At 49.9% G+C, this 13,441-nt stretch overlaps 4 protein-coding genes across 9 annotated transcripts; 3 read left to right on the forward strand and 1 right to left on the reverse strand.

Annotated features, from left to right (window-relative positions):
* Positions 1–635: 635 nt before the first annotated feature.
* On the forward strand, positions 636–6,452 carry FOXG_01442 (uncharacterized protein). 2 transcript variants are annotated; one of them, XM_018378268.1, is made up of 3 exons: positions 636–1,895; positions 1,994–4,386; positions 4,443–6,452. In XM_018378268.1, the coding sequence occupies exons 1-3, from the start codon at positions 1,864–1,866 to the stop codon at positions 5,375–5,377; spliced, it is 3,360 nt and encodes a 1,119-aa protein (XP_018234166.1). In that variant the 5' UTR covers positions 636–1,863; the 3' UTR covers positions 5,378–6,452. The 2 variants fall into 2 exon arrangements, with proteins under 2 accessions (XP_018234166.1, XP_018234167.1); XM_018378269.1 differs by having other exon boundaries at positions 636–4,386.
* A 613-nt stretch (positions 6,453–7,065) lies between these two features.
* FOXG_01443 (uncharacterized protein) lies at positions 7,066–10,928 on the forward strand. Of its 5 annotated transcripts, none has more exons than XM_018378271.1 (3): positions 7,066–7,727; positions 7,948–8,742; positions 8,929–10,928. In XM_018378271.1, the coding sequence occupies exon 3, from the start codon at positions 9,009–9,011 to the stop codon at positions 9,927–9,929; it is 921 nt and encodes a 306-aa protein (XP_018234169.1). In that variant the 5' UTR covers positions 7,066–7,727; positions 7,948–8,742; positions 8,929–9,008; the 3' UTR covers positions 9,930–10,928. The 5 variants fall into 5 exon arrangements, with proteins under 5 accessions (XP_018234169.1, XP_018234170.1, XP_018234171.1 ...); XM_018378272.1 differs by having other exon boundaries at positions 8,936–10,928; XM_018378273.1 differs by having other exon boundaries at positions 8,942–10,685.
* A 66-nt stretch (positions 10,929–10,994) lies between these two features.
* Positions 10,995–12,461, reverse strand: FOXG_01444 (uncharacterized protein; the record flags this gene model as incomplete). The annotated part of the gene is made up of 1 exon (XM_018378275.1): positions 10,995–12,461. The coding sequence occupies one exon, from the start codon at positions 12,459–12,461 to the stop codon at positions 11,001–11,003; it is 1,461 nt and encodes a 486-aa protein (XP_018234173.1). The 3' UTR covers positions 10,995–11,000.
* Positions 12,462–12,886: 425 nt separating this feature from the next.
* On the forward strand, positions 12,887–13,111 carry FOXG_18107 (uncharacterized protein; the record flags this gene model as incomplete). Its single annotated transcript, XM_018398156.1, has 3 exons — positions 12,887–12,925; positions 12,958–13,050; positions 13,076–13,111. 3 exons carry the CDS (start codon positions 12,887–12,889, stop codon positions 13,109–13,111), a joined length of 168 nt encoding a protein of 55 aa, XP_018234174.1.
* Between the last annotated feature and the right edge of the window lie 330 nt (positions 13,112–13,441).

Raw genomic sequence — 13,441 nt, forward strand, 5'->3', positions numbered from 1 at the left:
CTCCAAGAAAGGTATGAAGGCGTTGAAATGACTTAGCAGCTCATGGCAACGGTAGAGGTGGAGTTGTTGTTGGTGTTGGTGGGCCGAACTAAAGTGAGTCAATGACACGGAAAAAGTTGAAGTTGCTTTTGTGAATTTCCCAATGAGTTATTGCTCAGGCGGGAAGCAAGGACATGGGTATGAAGTGGTTGCCAGAATAGGGCGATTGGGTGGTATCAAATGCAATTCCTTACTCTAAGGGGTAGCATTGACAGTTTTAGAGGCTTGAGATGTGATTGATTATTTGATGGCTCATCAATGCTCACCCGCGTCTTCCATGTCATCTCATTTCACCTCGACGCCTAAAATGCTCCTGTGCAACCAGCACAAGTATCACAGGCCAAAGTCCAAGTGGGGGAGCGCTTTAGAATGGGAAGTAAATCCAGGATGGGACACTTGGTGGATCTGACCTAAGCCTTTCAGGGGACTCACTGCAAGGTTCAGGTCCAGGGCCTTGGTTCCTGGGTTTATTTGGCTTGGTTTTTTTCTTTCTTTTTTTTCCCTTTTGTTGCGTCGGTTTCTTGGGCACAGAATAGAGAGACGCAGCTGATACTTGGGTGCGTTCCCGTCATACCCATCGGCAATTTGTTTCAGTAGTGTTTCTCCCACGTTGTTCGCCTACACCCAAGGTACTCGACTCGATGAATCAGGGTCTTTCTTCTAAAACGCATCAACCAAAGACAATTATTTGTAATGAAGGTACATGATAGTACACGGGCCTCTTCCTGCCGCCTCGATACTGCAGATGCCAATGGAAAGAAAGAGCAAGACCCAACCCTTAGCGTCTTGTCGATCTCCCCTCCCACTTGCCATTCGCGGTTTACTTCAATTCTGAGCCTCTAGACTACCTAAAGGATCTCCAATTTGTCGGGATGTCCCATTTCCAATTGAGGTCATGGTCTCGATTTCTTCATTCCTTCGTCTTTTAGGTTCCTCTCTCGGTTTCTCCTTCTCAGGAACACATCCAGTCCCCACTCGGAACTCAATCTCACCCTGACCTGAATACGGGAAGGCACGCCCATCGATTTTGACTTTATGGCTTTTAGGTCGACTTCGGAGATCGATCCAGGGCGGTAGCTTGGTGGTCTAGCATCGCGCCTTGGTGTCATCGCCGCTATCTATCCCGTCTTAGTTTCAACCTAAGTTTTAACTACGTCGGGTTTCCCACTTCTCATGGCGTAGCTACCTACCTCCAGCTACGTACGTCAGTTGTTCTTGCGTCCTTCATCAACATCACCTCCTCGATCACAAGCTCAATCTACCCTATGAACAAGAAGCACCCCTGAGAATCATCCCCTACAACACCCTTGTCGCAAGCACCCAGACCGTCGAATCTCGATACTACCCTACCATTGTACGAGCCACGATCTACCCTAAAAAAGCCACACCTGGTCCTTGTCCTCCCAAGTTCGGCTCCCAAGCATCTTCAAAGTCTCGTGACTTGATCTGCCCTGAACCTGGCATGACCCGACAATAAAGACGCTTGTGGAATTCGGAAATCGCTAACTAACACGAGCCTCAACGCGCCCTGGTCGCTACCGCGGGTCCTGGCTTTACCTTTGCTCTGTCGAGCAACGACTGGCCTTTGGTCCTCTCAGGCGGCCCTGCCCGCCTTGGTGAATCGAACCACCATTACTCGACTCGAATTTATCAACAGACATTTTGGTCAATGTCACGCCAGCCGTCTTTGACGACATTTCGAAGCTTAAGCTCTCGCTCTTGCTTCATTTCAGCCCCTGACCATCTTGCCTCTTTTCTCTCGCTCTCACTCTCAGTTATTCGCACATGGGATAATAGGCGGCTCCAATCTCACCTGCCGTCCTCATGATTTGGTACTTCCTGTACCCACTCCGAGGGTCAGTCTTATTTGCCCCGATCCCTACCGTGCTTCCGTTCCGCTCTCCGTCTCCGTTCTCCGCTTCGTTCTCCGTCTTCAGCTCACATCCTGTTGCAGAACAACGGAAGCTCCGGTTCTCGCGCCTACTCATCCTATACGCCGCGCCCTTCATCGATATGGATCATACGCCGCTAGCCATGTTGTCGCAACTCTCCTCGTTTCGGTCGTCGTGGCCACCATGCTAACTTATCCCATCCCTTACCTCTTCACAAGTGACTACGTCAACGGCGCTTCTAATCTCCCTCATCATGCTTGGACTGTCGCTCAGCCACTACACTATGGTACCAGCATTCGTCCCGATGTCATGATGCGCTCAATCTGGGTCCATGGCAGTTATATGCAGGCATTGGAACAAGACCTCCTCGTTTCTGCCTTGGAACTGCAAAATGAGTTGCTTGGAAGCACTGAGAACTTTCGCCCAATCCGCGCTCGACATGTTGCCCGTTCTTTACCAGAACCCGGAGCCGATCTCTCGACAACTCAACGGGATGCCTTTCATGCTATCAATGGCTTGAATAACCAGTCTTGGTTCTTTCACTCACCACTTCAGTACTGGGATTGTATTCAAGAGAACATATTGGTCGACCCTGATATCCTGGCAACCGTCAACGACAAAAAGACCCAGTCTACGTCAGTCAATGTCACGCTCAGACACTCCATCGTTTTTAGTGGAAAACGATTCGAGGAACGTCGTCTCGTTGCTGCAGATGCTCTCGTCATCACCCTGATCTATCTACGAGACTCCCCCGTCGGCCAGCAGTGGGAAAGGAAGGCCGCCTTGTTACCAGACAAGGTTTCGAATAAATGGGACATCTACCCATCTGACGGCCGGTCAACCTCGAGCCAGCTCTATGAGTTCCAGTTTCGTCCTATATCTCGCCAAGATACAGCCATCCTCGCAGTCGCGTATGCCTTGACGTCGATCTACTTCCTCATGAGCTTATCAAAGCTCAGGGCTTTCAAGTCCAAATTTGGCCTCATTGTTACGGTCGTGTCCCAGATCGCTTTCTCTGTCATGTCAAGCTTCACCGTGTGCGCCATTTTCAGACTTGACCTATCACGCATCCCAAGAGCAGCTTACCCGCTTGTTGTCCTCTCCATGAGTCTCGAGAATATTTTCAGGCTTATCAATGCCGTAATTCTTACCCCTGCTGAAGACTCAACAAGCAGCCGTATCGGCAATGCATTTGGAGAAACTGCCCATACAGCTATTACCAGTTCACTGCAGAACGTGTTTCTTCTGTTGATGCTTTCACGTTGGGTGTCTCCTGGTGTTTCGGCTTTCTGCTTATTTGCCGCTGTCGCGATTGTGTTCGACCTTTTTTACCTTTCAACCTTCTTCTTGTCTGTTCTCAGCGTTGATGTCCGGCGTACCGAGCTTAGTGACGCGCTTGCCAAAGCTTCGATGCGTCATAATCGTAGAGGCTCTGATTTCAAGCCTCGTGGAACGTGGGAACTTGTACTTCAAGGCAAAGCGACTTTGTCGACACGCATAGCAGGCACTATCATCATGCTTGGTTTCGTACTCATCGCCCAATGGCACTTTTTTGGGGAAGGCACTGTCTTGAACTTCTTTTCACGCCTGTATCGAGGATATGGCGTCCTGGAAAACAGTGGCTCGTCACAGAATCCTCTGGACTCCATACACCAGGCACGCAGTCCCAAGTCCTGGCTTCGTTTGCAGGATCACGAAACGGCTCAAGAAATCATCAGCATCATCAAGCCCACAGCACATAGCTACATTGCGAGAGTATTTGAGCCGGTTGTCTTCGTCATGAAAGATTCGGATCGTATGCCTCACCTTAAGGAACCGACTCTACTACCGGCACTTTATGACTTCATCAACCATCAACTCACTCGATTTGTTGTGATACTTCTGGTCGTTATTGCGAGTGTCCGGCTGCTTACAACGTTCCTCCTGTGGGAAGACGAAAGTGACGATGATGATCGCCACGCGGATACGGATCCCACACTAGACGTCAAGTCTTTTACCGGAGGACACAGACTTGATGTTGTAATGCTTGCTGCAGCGGCTGATGGCCATGTTGTATCGGTCGGATTGGATCGCACAATACAAGTTTGGGACGCCCGGCACGACATATTCCCATATACCATCGTTGATGGCTGCCGCTCAGACGATGCCCCTTTTCCTGTGCTTGCCATGACTATCGATGACAACTCCAAGTGGTTGGCCATATTATCACCCTCCAAGATAGTTTTATGGAACATAAAGGACAAAGTCTGGGGGCCGCCGCTCTCCGTCAATCTTCAAGGCCAGAAATCCGAGGCCTTCTTTTTCGGCTCGTCCGACACAAACAGCGATATTCCTCGACTGGTTCTCGTACGCAGAAACGGGACACTTACCGAATTCATGCCGGACGCAGGTGAAGGGGCAGACTACGGCATCTGTCGAAGTCCACTTACATGCGTTAGACCTCTGATCGGGAAGCGTAAGTACTATTCTTCGTAGAGAGTTTGTTAATGTACTAATCCGATGGTTGAACAGGGAGCAAGCAGGCAGCGCCATTAATTGCCATTATCACCGCATCTAGAAGAGGCTGTGTTCACGCAGCGACAAGAGAGACGCTTTCATGGAATTCCCGAAGTGTTCATCTCGAGGGCATTGAACAAGATGGAGTTCACCAAGTGGTGCCTCTTTCATCATTGGGCCTCTTCTTGATTGCAGGAGCCAGCCGCGTTCATCTCGTGGATATGGAAGACTACAATCTTGTCCATACGTTTTCAACGGAACCCATGGCCCAGCGCTCCCTTCAAAACGCTTTCTTCAGCCGGCCTTCCTCTCAATCAGGGTTCAATGGCCTTGCATGGTTTACCTTATGCTATACTGGAGCTGAGTCAGGGGATTGTATTGTACAAACCTTCGTCCCTCCTGGAGAGCATGACATGATTTCTTACCAAAGCTCTGTGGTCCCCGAAACTCGAGGCTGGTGTACGTGGGAATCGGTCAAGGAAACAAAAAGACATATAGAGAACCCTGGCTCATGGAGTGTTCTATCTGACGGTTGTGTTGTGGGCATTCGGCAAAAGTCGAATCGAGTTCTAGATGTCGAAACCAACGGACGGCGCAAAACAGATGGGCTTCGACATCGATCTCCGCGCAAAGAACCAGGACGGGATTTGTTTGGTCGTTGGGAGATTTGGACCGCGCCACAGAGTGGCCAGTTAAGAACTGACGAGACACGACCGCTATTTCAAGATAACGAAAGAGCTGGACACTTGATCGTGACAGACATCGGCCCTATGGTTCGAGTCGGCCAGCGATCAGTTGCATTTAGCTTCGGCAATGTGGTGAAACTAGTCACAGTTGGAGGGCACGAGCGGTTTGAGAACAGTATGACAAATAAGAGCTTGGAACATCTGAACATCGGAAGCAGGCGTCGAAAGCCAGGCGCACTGGTACGACCTAGAGCTTGGACTTAGGCTTATCAGCGAGGATTGTAGTGTTTTGTCTCGAAATATTGGGGCGTTTGGCAGGCAAGGACTGCTATAGGTTTTAGGTGCACACGTCTGGATTGGAGTAGAAAGGCGCAAACGGAGTCGTTTTCCATAGCTGGGAATATTCGATTGGAGTCAGGAGAAGGCACACGAACAGACTGGCGCAGATACCATAGATGATTGGAAACGGTTTCAATGTCTAGGGGGAATAGAGACTGTGGCAACATGTGTTCATATTTTTCAGTATTCAATTACTGTCTATGCCTGTTTGTATTCTTTCTAAGGTGAACGAGGTCAAATGGTATATTGGTAACAAACACCTCGAACCTATGGGACATGGCGCCCCAGCAGCCCGACTAGAAAACTCACCGCTGCAGTCATATGTCTGCCTTGGTAAAATTTCGGAGCTGAGCGAGGAGCAAAGGCAAAAACATGACGTGAAGTGGGATGCCGTCAAAAACCGAGAGGTTGGGATCCAATGCTTGCTCGCAGCTGAATATGGGGCTCATAACGTGTAAGTCAATCGTCAGGGCAAGGTCCGTGAGTGAACAGAATTAGCCTGATCGAGGCGACGAGTAATTGGATTCTGCATGAGCTACGTGTTCGAGAGGGCGGTCGCATAAAGAGAGGCCACCCGTGATATCGGACGGATCATGATTGAGTGGAAGGGAAGATACGAGATGGTGGGAGTTATAATTCAGGTGGCTGGGAAGTGCAGGGTAGATGATGATTGGTTGAGGAGACGTGGATCACATTTAAAGGTCAAGTCAGCGTATATCCTGAAATGGGAACAATTGGATGAGTATGATTAAATACAAGCGTCAAACTTGACGCCCATAAGAGGAGAAAGAGGGTAGAAGCAGTTGTGGTTAGGCATAGATTATGGTTGTGAGCTGTGTTGTGACTTGGGCGGTATCTACTACACTTGTGCTGCATTGAAGCCTGACAGAGAATTGACAGAGATAATATCAAGGTCAAGCAGCAAGTCTTACAGATATGGGTCATATTACCTCATACTGCGTAAAGTCAACGGCCAGCGGCTCTCCATCGTCATGCATGAATTTACTGGTCACCAGGCTTGAGCCACATACAGACTCTGATGTTGGAGTATCGCATTGCATTCTAGTCTGGGACGGTGGTTGTTAGTCGGCGGGTCAGGTCTCGGGATAATCCCCGTCAGTGTGTCAGTGTCTTTTTTAGGTATTAATCAACACTTTCTGTTTTTCTTGTACTTGTGCATTTCAATAGATTTCAACTGAACGATCAAGCATGTTCCCAGCTCGGGCAGACCGTTGAGATCTGACTGTAACTGCACAGTCCAACGGGGAGCAGAGTAACATTTGCGCAGGTGGAGGTGCTCAAAAAGTTAAGATTGACTTTGAAAGCTTCTCATGTGAAAGTAACCCACCCTTATTGCCTTAGGAGCTACCTTACCTATGGCTGTAACTTTTGCAAAGAGACAGAGATGAGAGATAGACTTGCAATGGAAACGCCCCAGTCAGTGAATAAAACTCAAAATCGAGACCAATGTCGAGATCAAGCCACGAGAAAGGAAGGGAGAACATCTACCCAAGACTCTTTCCTTTTTGTGCCCAAAATTGTCTGTTCATGCCGTGTTCAGGTAGGAAAGAGCATGCGTGCGTCGGACATGAACCTCATTTCCACCTGACGCTGTTGTTTCTGTATTTACTTTTTCCTCTCAATCTTTTCTTCTTCCTTACATTACATTACATTACATTGCTTGACTTGACTTGACATTGCCGATATCCCCAGCCTCCTTATACATCGGTCCCGCTCTTCGCACTTTTACCTATTTTGAATATTCTTCACGTTACCTAACTCACCTGCCCGTTGGGTCCGTGTTTGTTTTTTCACTTTTACCAAGACTAAGGTTCACTCGGTCTTTGCGAAACGTACCGCGTCGTGCCGCGTCCATTTTTACCTAACCCCCGTGTGCTGTGCTGTCTTGTGCTGTGTTGTGTGTGGCGCGCGTGCCACTTCTGAACTCTTCTCTCTAGTCTCATCTTACAATTCGAATCTTCAGTTCCTCAAATTGTGTCACATCAAAGTCGATCGAGGTGCATCTGGCAGCTTTGTACAGAAGGCACAGATCCATTTAAACGACGTCAATCTGGAACGACAAAAATAGCACCCATTATATCATTTGTTTGATCAACTTGGCGAGAGCAAGTTTTGTTTACCCTGTCAACAGACTCGACCACCTATCGAATTCGAGACAATTGCATTTATATCACTACTAAACAATATAACTTAACGGGACTCGAAATCAGACTCGGCCGGAACCTCGAGACTATCAAAAATCGTCCTTAAACCTGTCAGTCATCTCTCATCATTATCTTCAAACAAGCGTCCGATCAGATTAGACAGGCTCTGGAGCCCTTCCACCCTTGTCGACACTCTCCACGCTCAGTGGTGCACTGTTGATAGCGGTGCCTTTTGGGGTTCAGGGTCCCCTGGTCTAGTCTGTCCGTCCATCTCACAGACCAGGCTTTGAACAGAGACCCCCGTCAGCAACCCACTGACCGTCTTGTTAGGACTAGGACTGCCTGCTACCCGCTCTGCTCACCGCCTGCCCTGGTCATTCGCTGAACCTGGAGGCGCCTCGGCTTGTCCTTGCTGGTCACTCTCACTCCCGTCCGTCTTCACACCGCGCGCGAGTGGTTGGCCGTATAACTTCCTTCAAACGAGCCTGCCATCCTGTCGTTCGTTCTTCCACCATGCTAATCGGTGCCGCTAATTCTGCGTTTGTTTCCTGCTGCTAGTCTCTCGTTCGTTTGTTATCGAGCTTTTCATTGTAGTCCCCGTGGCCTTGGTCCTCAATCGCAACCTCGCGTTTTGCTCGCCTGCTTCTTATTCGTCGTCATTGCACGTTGAAGCATCCGCAGTTGATCACCACCGGGGTTCTTGAGAGTTCATGCGTATGCGCCGTCGTGTACAGTTCGACTCTCAACTCGGATTAGGCCAATTGGTTTTAGGAAGCTTCCTTGGTCGATACTGCGCCTTTTAAGCGTCATCTGTCACTCGTTCTTCTCCTGACGCTGTCGTTCTGCATCTTCAAATCTCATCTAATCACTGCAATCCGAGTCAAATCACCAATACGCATCGGACCCAATCACAGCTTGCCAGCTGTCTTGCGCGCCTTCAACTTGGCTCGCCGTCCCCGTAGAGTCGCCCGTCTACAGACCAAGTAATAGGCTCTGCCTTGCGAGTCCCAGTTTGCTCTGGCTGCCTCGCATCCGGGCTGCATCGTGCGAGCTGCTGCAACGACCTGCGCGCACTTCGCGTCGTTCCTGCTGTGCGTTTTGCTGCAGTTGTGGAGCTCGTTAACGGTTAGTTCAGCCAACCTCCTTCTCCTACCTCCATATTCTTATATTTCCCTGGTCTCTTTCGTCGCATGTCCTGTTCTCGTCTATGACGCGACACCCGTGCTTTGATTCATATGCGAGGCTATTCCCTCCACCCTCGTCGCCCCTCCCCTCTGTCGCCCTAGTCGATATATCTAAACTAAAGCAAAGTCCCTAGTCTCAGTCGTGGACCCTTCTACGCCTAGCCCACCTACACCCAAGTTTCACCTTGAACGTACCGGCTGAGCTGCATGGCGTCCTCTGAGGTCGACCAGAAGTTTCTCGGCAAGCTTGCCAAAGCTGTCGAGAATGACAATCCTCTCTTGGCCAGCATGCTCTTCAAGATTCTAGGCTTGTCGCTCAACCTTGCCGAACAGCTTGTTGCTGCAAAGAAGCAGCGCCGGCCTGACTATGAGCCATCACCTAACGCGATACGGCGCGTCTTGCGTATCATATGGCTCTCCCGAGAGGGCAAGGAAATGCTTGAACAGTATGTCATACCAATGGTTGGCAACTATGTCGAACTCAAGGTCCTCGCCTACAAACTTCGTGCCTCCTTTTCACATATTTTTGCTCTCTTCGGCAACACACCCTCGGTCTCGAACCTGGGAAGACAAACGCCAGATGTCACTGCTGTACTGACGCCGCGCCTGGATAAGGGAAAGGGACGCGCTGCCGACATGGAAGTTGAATCCAGGCCCTCCTCTGTTCAACCAACTCACCCCCTCGAAGGAGGACCCGTGTTGCCTCCCCCAGGGTTTGAAGATCAAAACTTTACATTATCGCCCAACTTTCTCATCCCGGCCAAAGACTACCTTCCTGAGGCGAAACAACATTTTCAAGAGGCTATCCAGCTTGCCGACTCGATGCTCTGGGGCTCTCACTCTCTTCGCCTCTCCGTCAAAACTGAATATGCTGCCTTCTTATACGAATGTGTTCACGATGCTGAAGGAAGCCGGAAAGTTGCCAAGGACACTATCGCGGAAGTATACGAGGCCACGGAGGGAATGGACGACGACATGTTTGGCGATGCTTGCGAGCTGGTTACGGTCCTGGGCAAGATGATGAAACGTGGTCTCGGCACCAGTGGTACTCTACGTAAAGCTCCAGCAGTGAACCAAAATCCCATACCAAAAGCCACCCCCCCTCCAGGAATGGAGAACCCCATTTGAAGAGGGCACGACCAGCTTCTCACAGTACCCAACACAGACCACAACACTCGTAACGACTCGAGAAAGTTGTGGTAGCTTGACGAGCAGCTCCGAAGCAACTTGGGCGACACCAACTGGGATGAGCAGAAGTACGGCTTGGGTCTAAGTCGCCTCACGCTAAGGGGGGCCAAATTTGATTCACTCTGAACGGCCCGTTCCGCAACACCACATCAAATCACATTCCTGTGGGCATCTCAGACATCGACACGAACAGCGCATTTTTGCATTAGGCCATGGCAGCACTAGCTTGCTGATGAAACAGCAAAACCCTCTCATCGTGACTCTGGCACGAGGATCGGAACGCACATCACCTGGAGACAGGTACTGTTGGGTTCTTCTGGTATTATACCTACCAATCGACTGGTTTACAATTGACTTTCACCCGTCAGAGTCCAGCCTGCACTATCCTCAGCGCGCATTTGGTCTTATTTCACTTCTGACCTGTTATTTGATACCCACAACTATTTGTATCTTTGTGTGCATTTGCATTGGGTTATTGCCCTATCTATTTATCATCAGATATTGTACAGAAATTTTGGCTTTTACGGTTATGCTTTAGTTCTGCATTGAACCGAGGTTAGGAAAATAGAGAAAGGAGTTTGATGTTAAGCCAAGGTGTCGGTTGCATTTCTGGGCGCAGTTAATAGATGATTTATCACCAAGGTAGCAAGCATGTTACTTTTTTTAAAAACAAATACCTAGGACATTTGCCCCCAGCTTGTTTATTTTCCTGTTCTTCTCTAATTCGCAGCTTTTCTATGATTGACCGAGTCTCAGATCTGTCCCCGTCTAAGTTACCAAAACGTAACTTGAGCCATCATGATGGTATCTATCGAATTGTTCGTTTTACTCCCCGAACGCCAAGAAAAACACAACAATAACGAAACAAGACCTCGATCGTCTTGGCCGGGCATGTTCGTCTCTATTTGTAGAGACTCACAACAGTCGAGAGTCACTGTGATGAATTCCGTCAGAAAGACTCACGCAACGCACCTATCGTGACATGATGTTGACTGATTTGAGTGAAGCGAATCACTCATCCGAGTCGCCCGAATCTTCAGGGTCATCGGAATCGTCTGAGTTGTCTGACTCATCAGTGTCATCGGAGTCCTCAGAGTCCTCAGAGTCGGCCGACTTCTCACGTTCCTGCTTCGCAATCCAGTCCTCGACCTTGTTCATGCGTCTCTCAAGTTCGCGAGTCTTTGAGCGCTCCGTCTTCTCGGCCTCAGCGCGCTCGCATCTGGCCTTGAGGGATTCGAGAGGAACCATTCGCCCGGTGACATTGTAGAAATTGGCCTGCATTTCGAGCCAGCGAGATCGCTTATACTTGCTGTCAATGGTAGCAAGGAGGGCGCAGTCTCGTTTGCCCAAGTAGGCATCGGGCTGCGGGTGGATGTAAGGAGGGTACATGGCCCCGTAGACGTGTTCCTGGAGATACTTCATTTGCTCGCGCTTCTCGCGGTCGCCATATCGGAAGAGCGACGAATCGTCATCGCTCTCGTCCTTCGCTTCATCGGCGGAGGAGACATCTGGTAAGGATGTCTTGGCCTTGGCGCGAGCCTTTGCCTCCTGATTTTCTTTCGCAACCTTGAGGTTGCGAGCACCCTTGTGCCATTTGTTGGCCACAGTCGACTTGCGAGTCTTCGTCTCCGACATATCTTCCGAGCTGGTATCAGCATCGGAGTCCTCGTTGTCCTCGTCAGAGTCTTCGTCGGACTCTTGGTCACTGGCCTCTTCATCGTCTCCTTCCTCGTCTTCGTCAGTGGTGTCGTCGACAGACCCCTCCTCAGCGGTAGTGTCGGTGTCAGTGTCAGTGTCTGTGGCACGTAACTGACTCTGGAGTATCTTCCAGCGAGCTCGGACATCGTCCTTGGTCTTGCAGAGAGAGTCGGAGATGAAAGTCCAGGTCTCGCCAGCCTCCTTCATGCTGCGAAGGCGGCAGTCCTCAGAAAGGGACCAGTTGGGGTCCTTTAGACAGGCGACGAATGGAAGGACGGACGTCTCAGCGTCAGTCGAGGCATCATCATCAGTCTGAGCAGCAGACGGTTCGTTCTCTGACTCGGTCTGGACCGCCTTGTCCTTTCCCTTTCCCTTGGCAGTCATCTTACCCTTGACGACACGGTTGGAGCTGTCCGTGATGTTGCCTTCCGTGTCTGTGACCACGCCATTCTCTTCATCACTGGCTGTGGCAATTGTTACACGGCGGCCTTGAGCCTTGGGCGTGGGCTTACAACAGGCCTTGTTGCAGTCCTTGCCGAGCTGCTTGTCGCAGTGCATAGTAGGGCTGTTGGGGTTCGGGCCCGCCCGAGAGGACGATGCTTGATTGACAGTTGGGGGTCGGGGCACGCAATCTTCTGGCAACTCAACGAAGCCAGGGACAGCAGAGTTGTGGTTATACCAGATCTCCCTGAGCCCTTCGTATAAACGATCATAGTATTCTTGATTCTGTTTGTATTCGGCCAAAGTGGGCGTCTTGAAAGGAAACTGCGGCATGATGTGCCGGATGCCCTGATATCAGGGGTAGGACTGATTATGCGTAAGAGTATGCCCGGATGGTGACGATGCTGAGACTCTACCACGAATTAGCATTTGGTGCTCATCAGATCAGTCTTGTTAAGTCTGTACATACCTCAGGATGAGGAGCGATGGGTGTATAGTGTGGAAGCCGAATAAAGAGGTAGGGTTCAAGTGTGTTGAGCAAAGGACTAACCACGACTGCGCGTTAATGCTAGTACTATCACGACGAGTCAGTATCATGTGCTTATCAGTCTCGGTTGACCTTTAACATACGTTGAGGCTAGAAGCGAAGTTAATACGTGCTGCAGAGCAGAATCAAGAAGTAGTGCTTGAGTGTTACGAAACAACGGATCTACTACGACGATGGCGTGTTGATGTCGATACTGTCACCACGAGTCAACATGCAATTTCCGCAAATCTTGAACAAGCCCCTGCATACCGTGAGTGAGTAGTGAGTGGTGTTTTCACTTAGGGAGAAGAGGCAGGAAGCGCGTGTTCAGCTGTTTTCGAGGGTGCAGAAGCAAAGGGCCTATCACAGCGCCCGTGTGATATCGATACTATTACGGTAAGTCAATACTGATGCTCAACAGTCTCTGGCAGGCCTGTACATGCCTCGATATGAGTAGCGAGCGAGGTGTTGCCTCGCGAGGAAGAATCAAGAAAGGAGCGTGATAGCAAAGGGTCCAGCACCGGGCTGGGTGATGATAGCAAGGAAAGGAAAAGCGACGGGAGGGAAGAAAGTTAAGATTCTATCTTCCCTTTGCAAGATATGTTCTTTGTAGATGCAATATTGCTTCGAAGGGAATGTTGAGGAAGATAGAAACACTGAAGGTCTATGATGAGGAGTAAACGTAGAAGGGAAAAACAAGCACAACCGCTTTCGAAATGGAAGATGAAATACTTTCTAGGCGGTGCTCGAGGTGCAGAAACAATGTACGGTTGGCTTGCCACTGTCA

This window comes from Fusarium oxysporum, chromosome 5 (genome assembly GCF_000149955.1).
Source record: "Fusarium oxysporum f. sp. lycopersici 4287 chromosome 5, whole genome shotgun sequence".
Classification (NCBI taxonomy): Eukaryota; Fungi; Ascomycota; class Sordariomycetes; order Hypocreales; family Nectriaceae; genus Fusarium; species Fusarium oxysporum.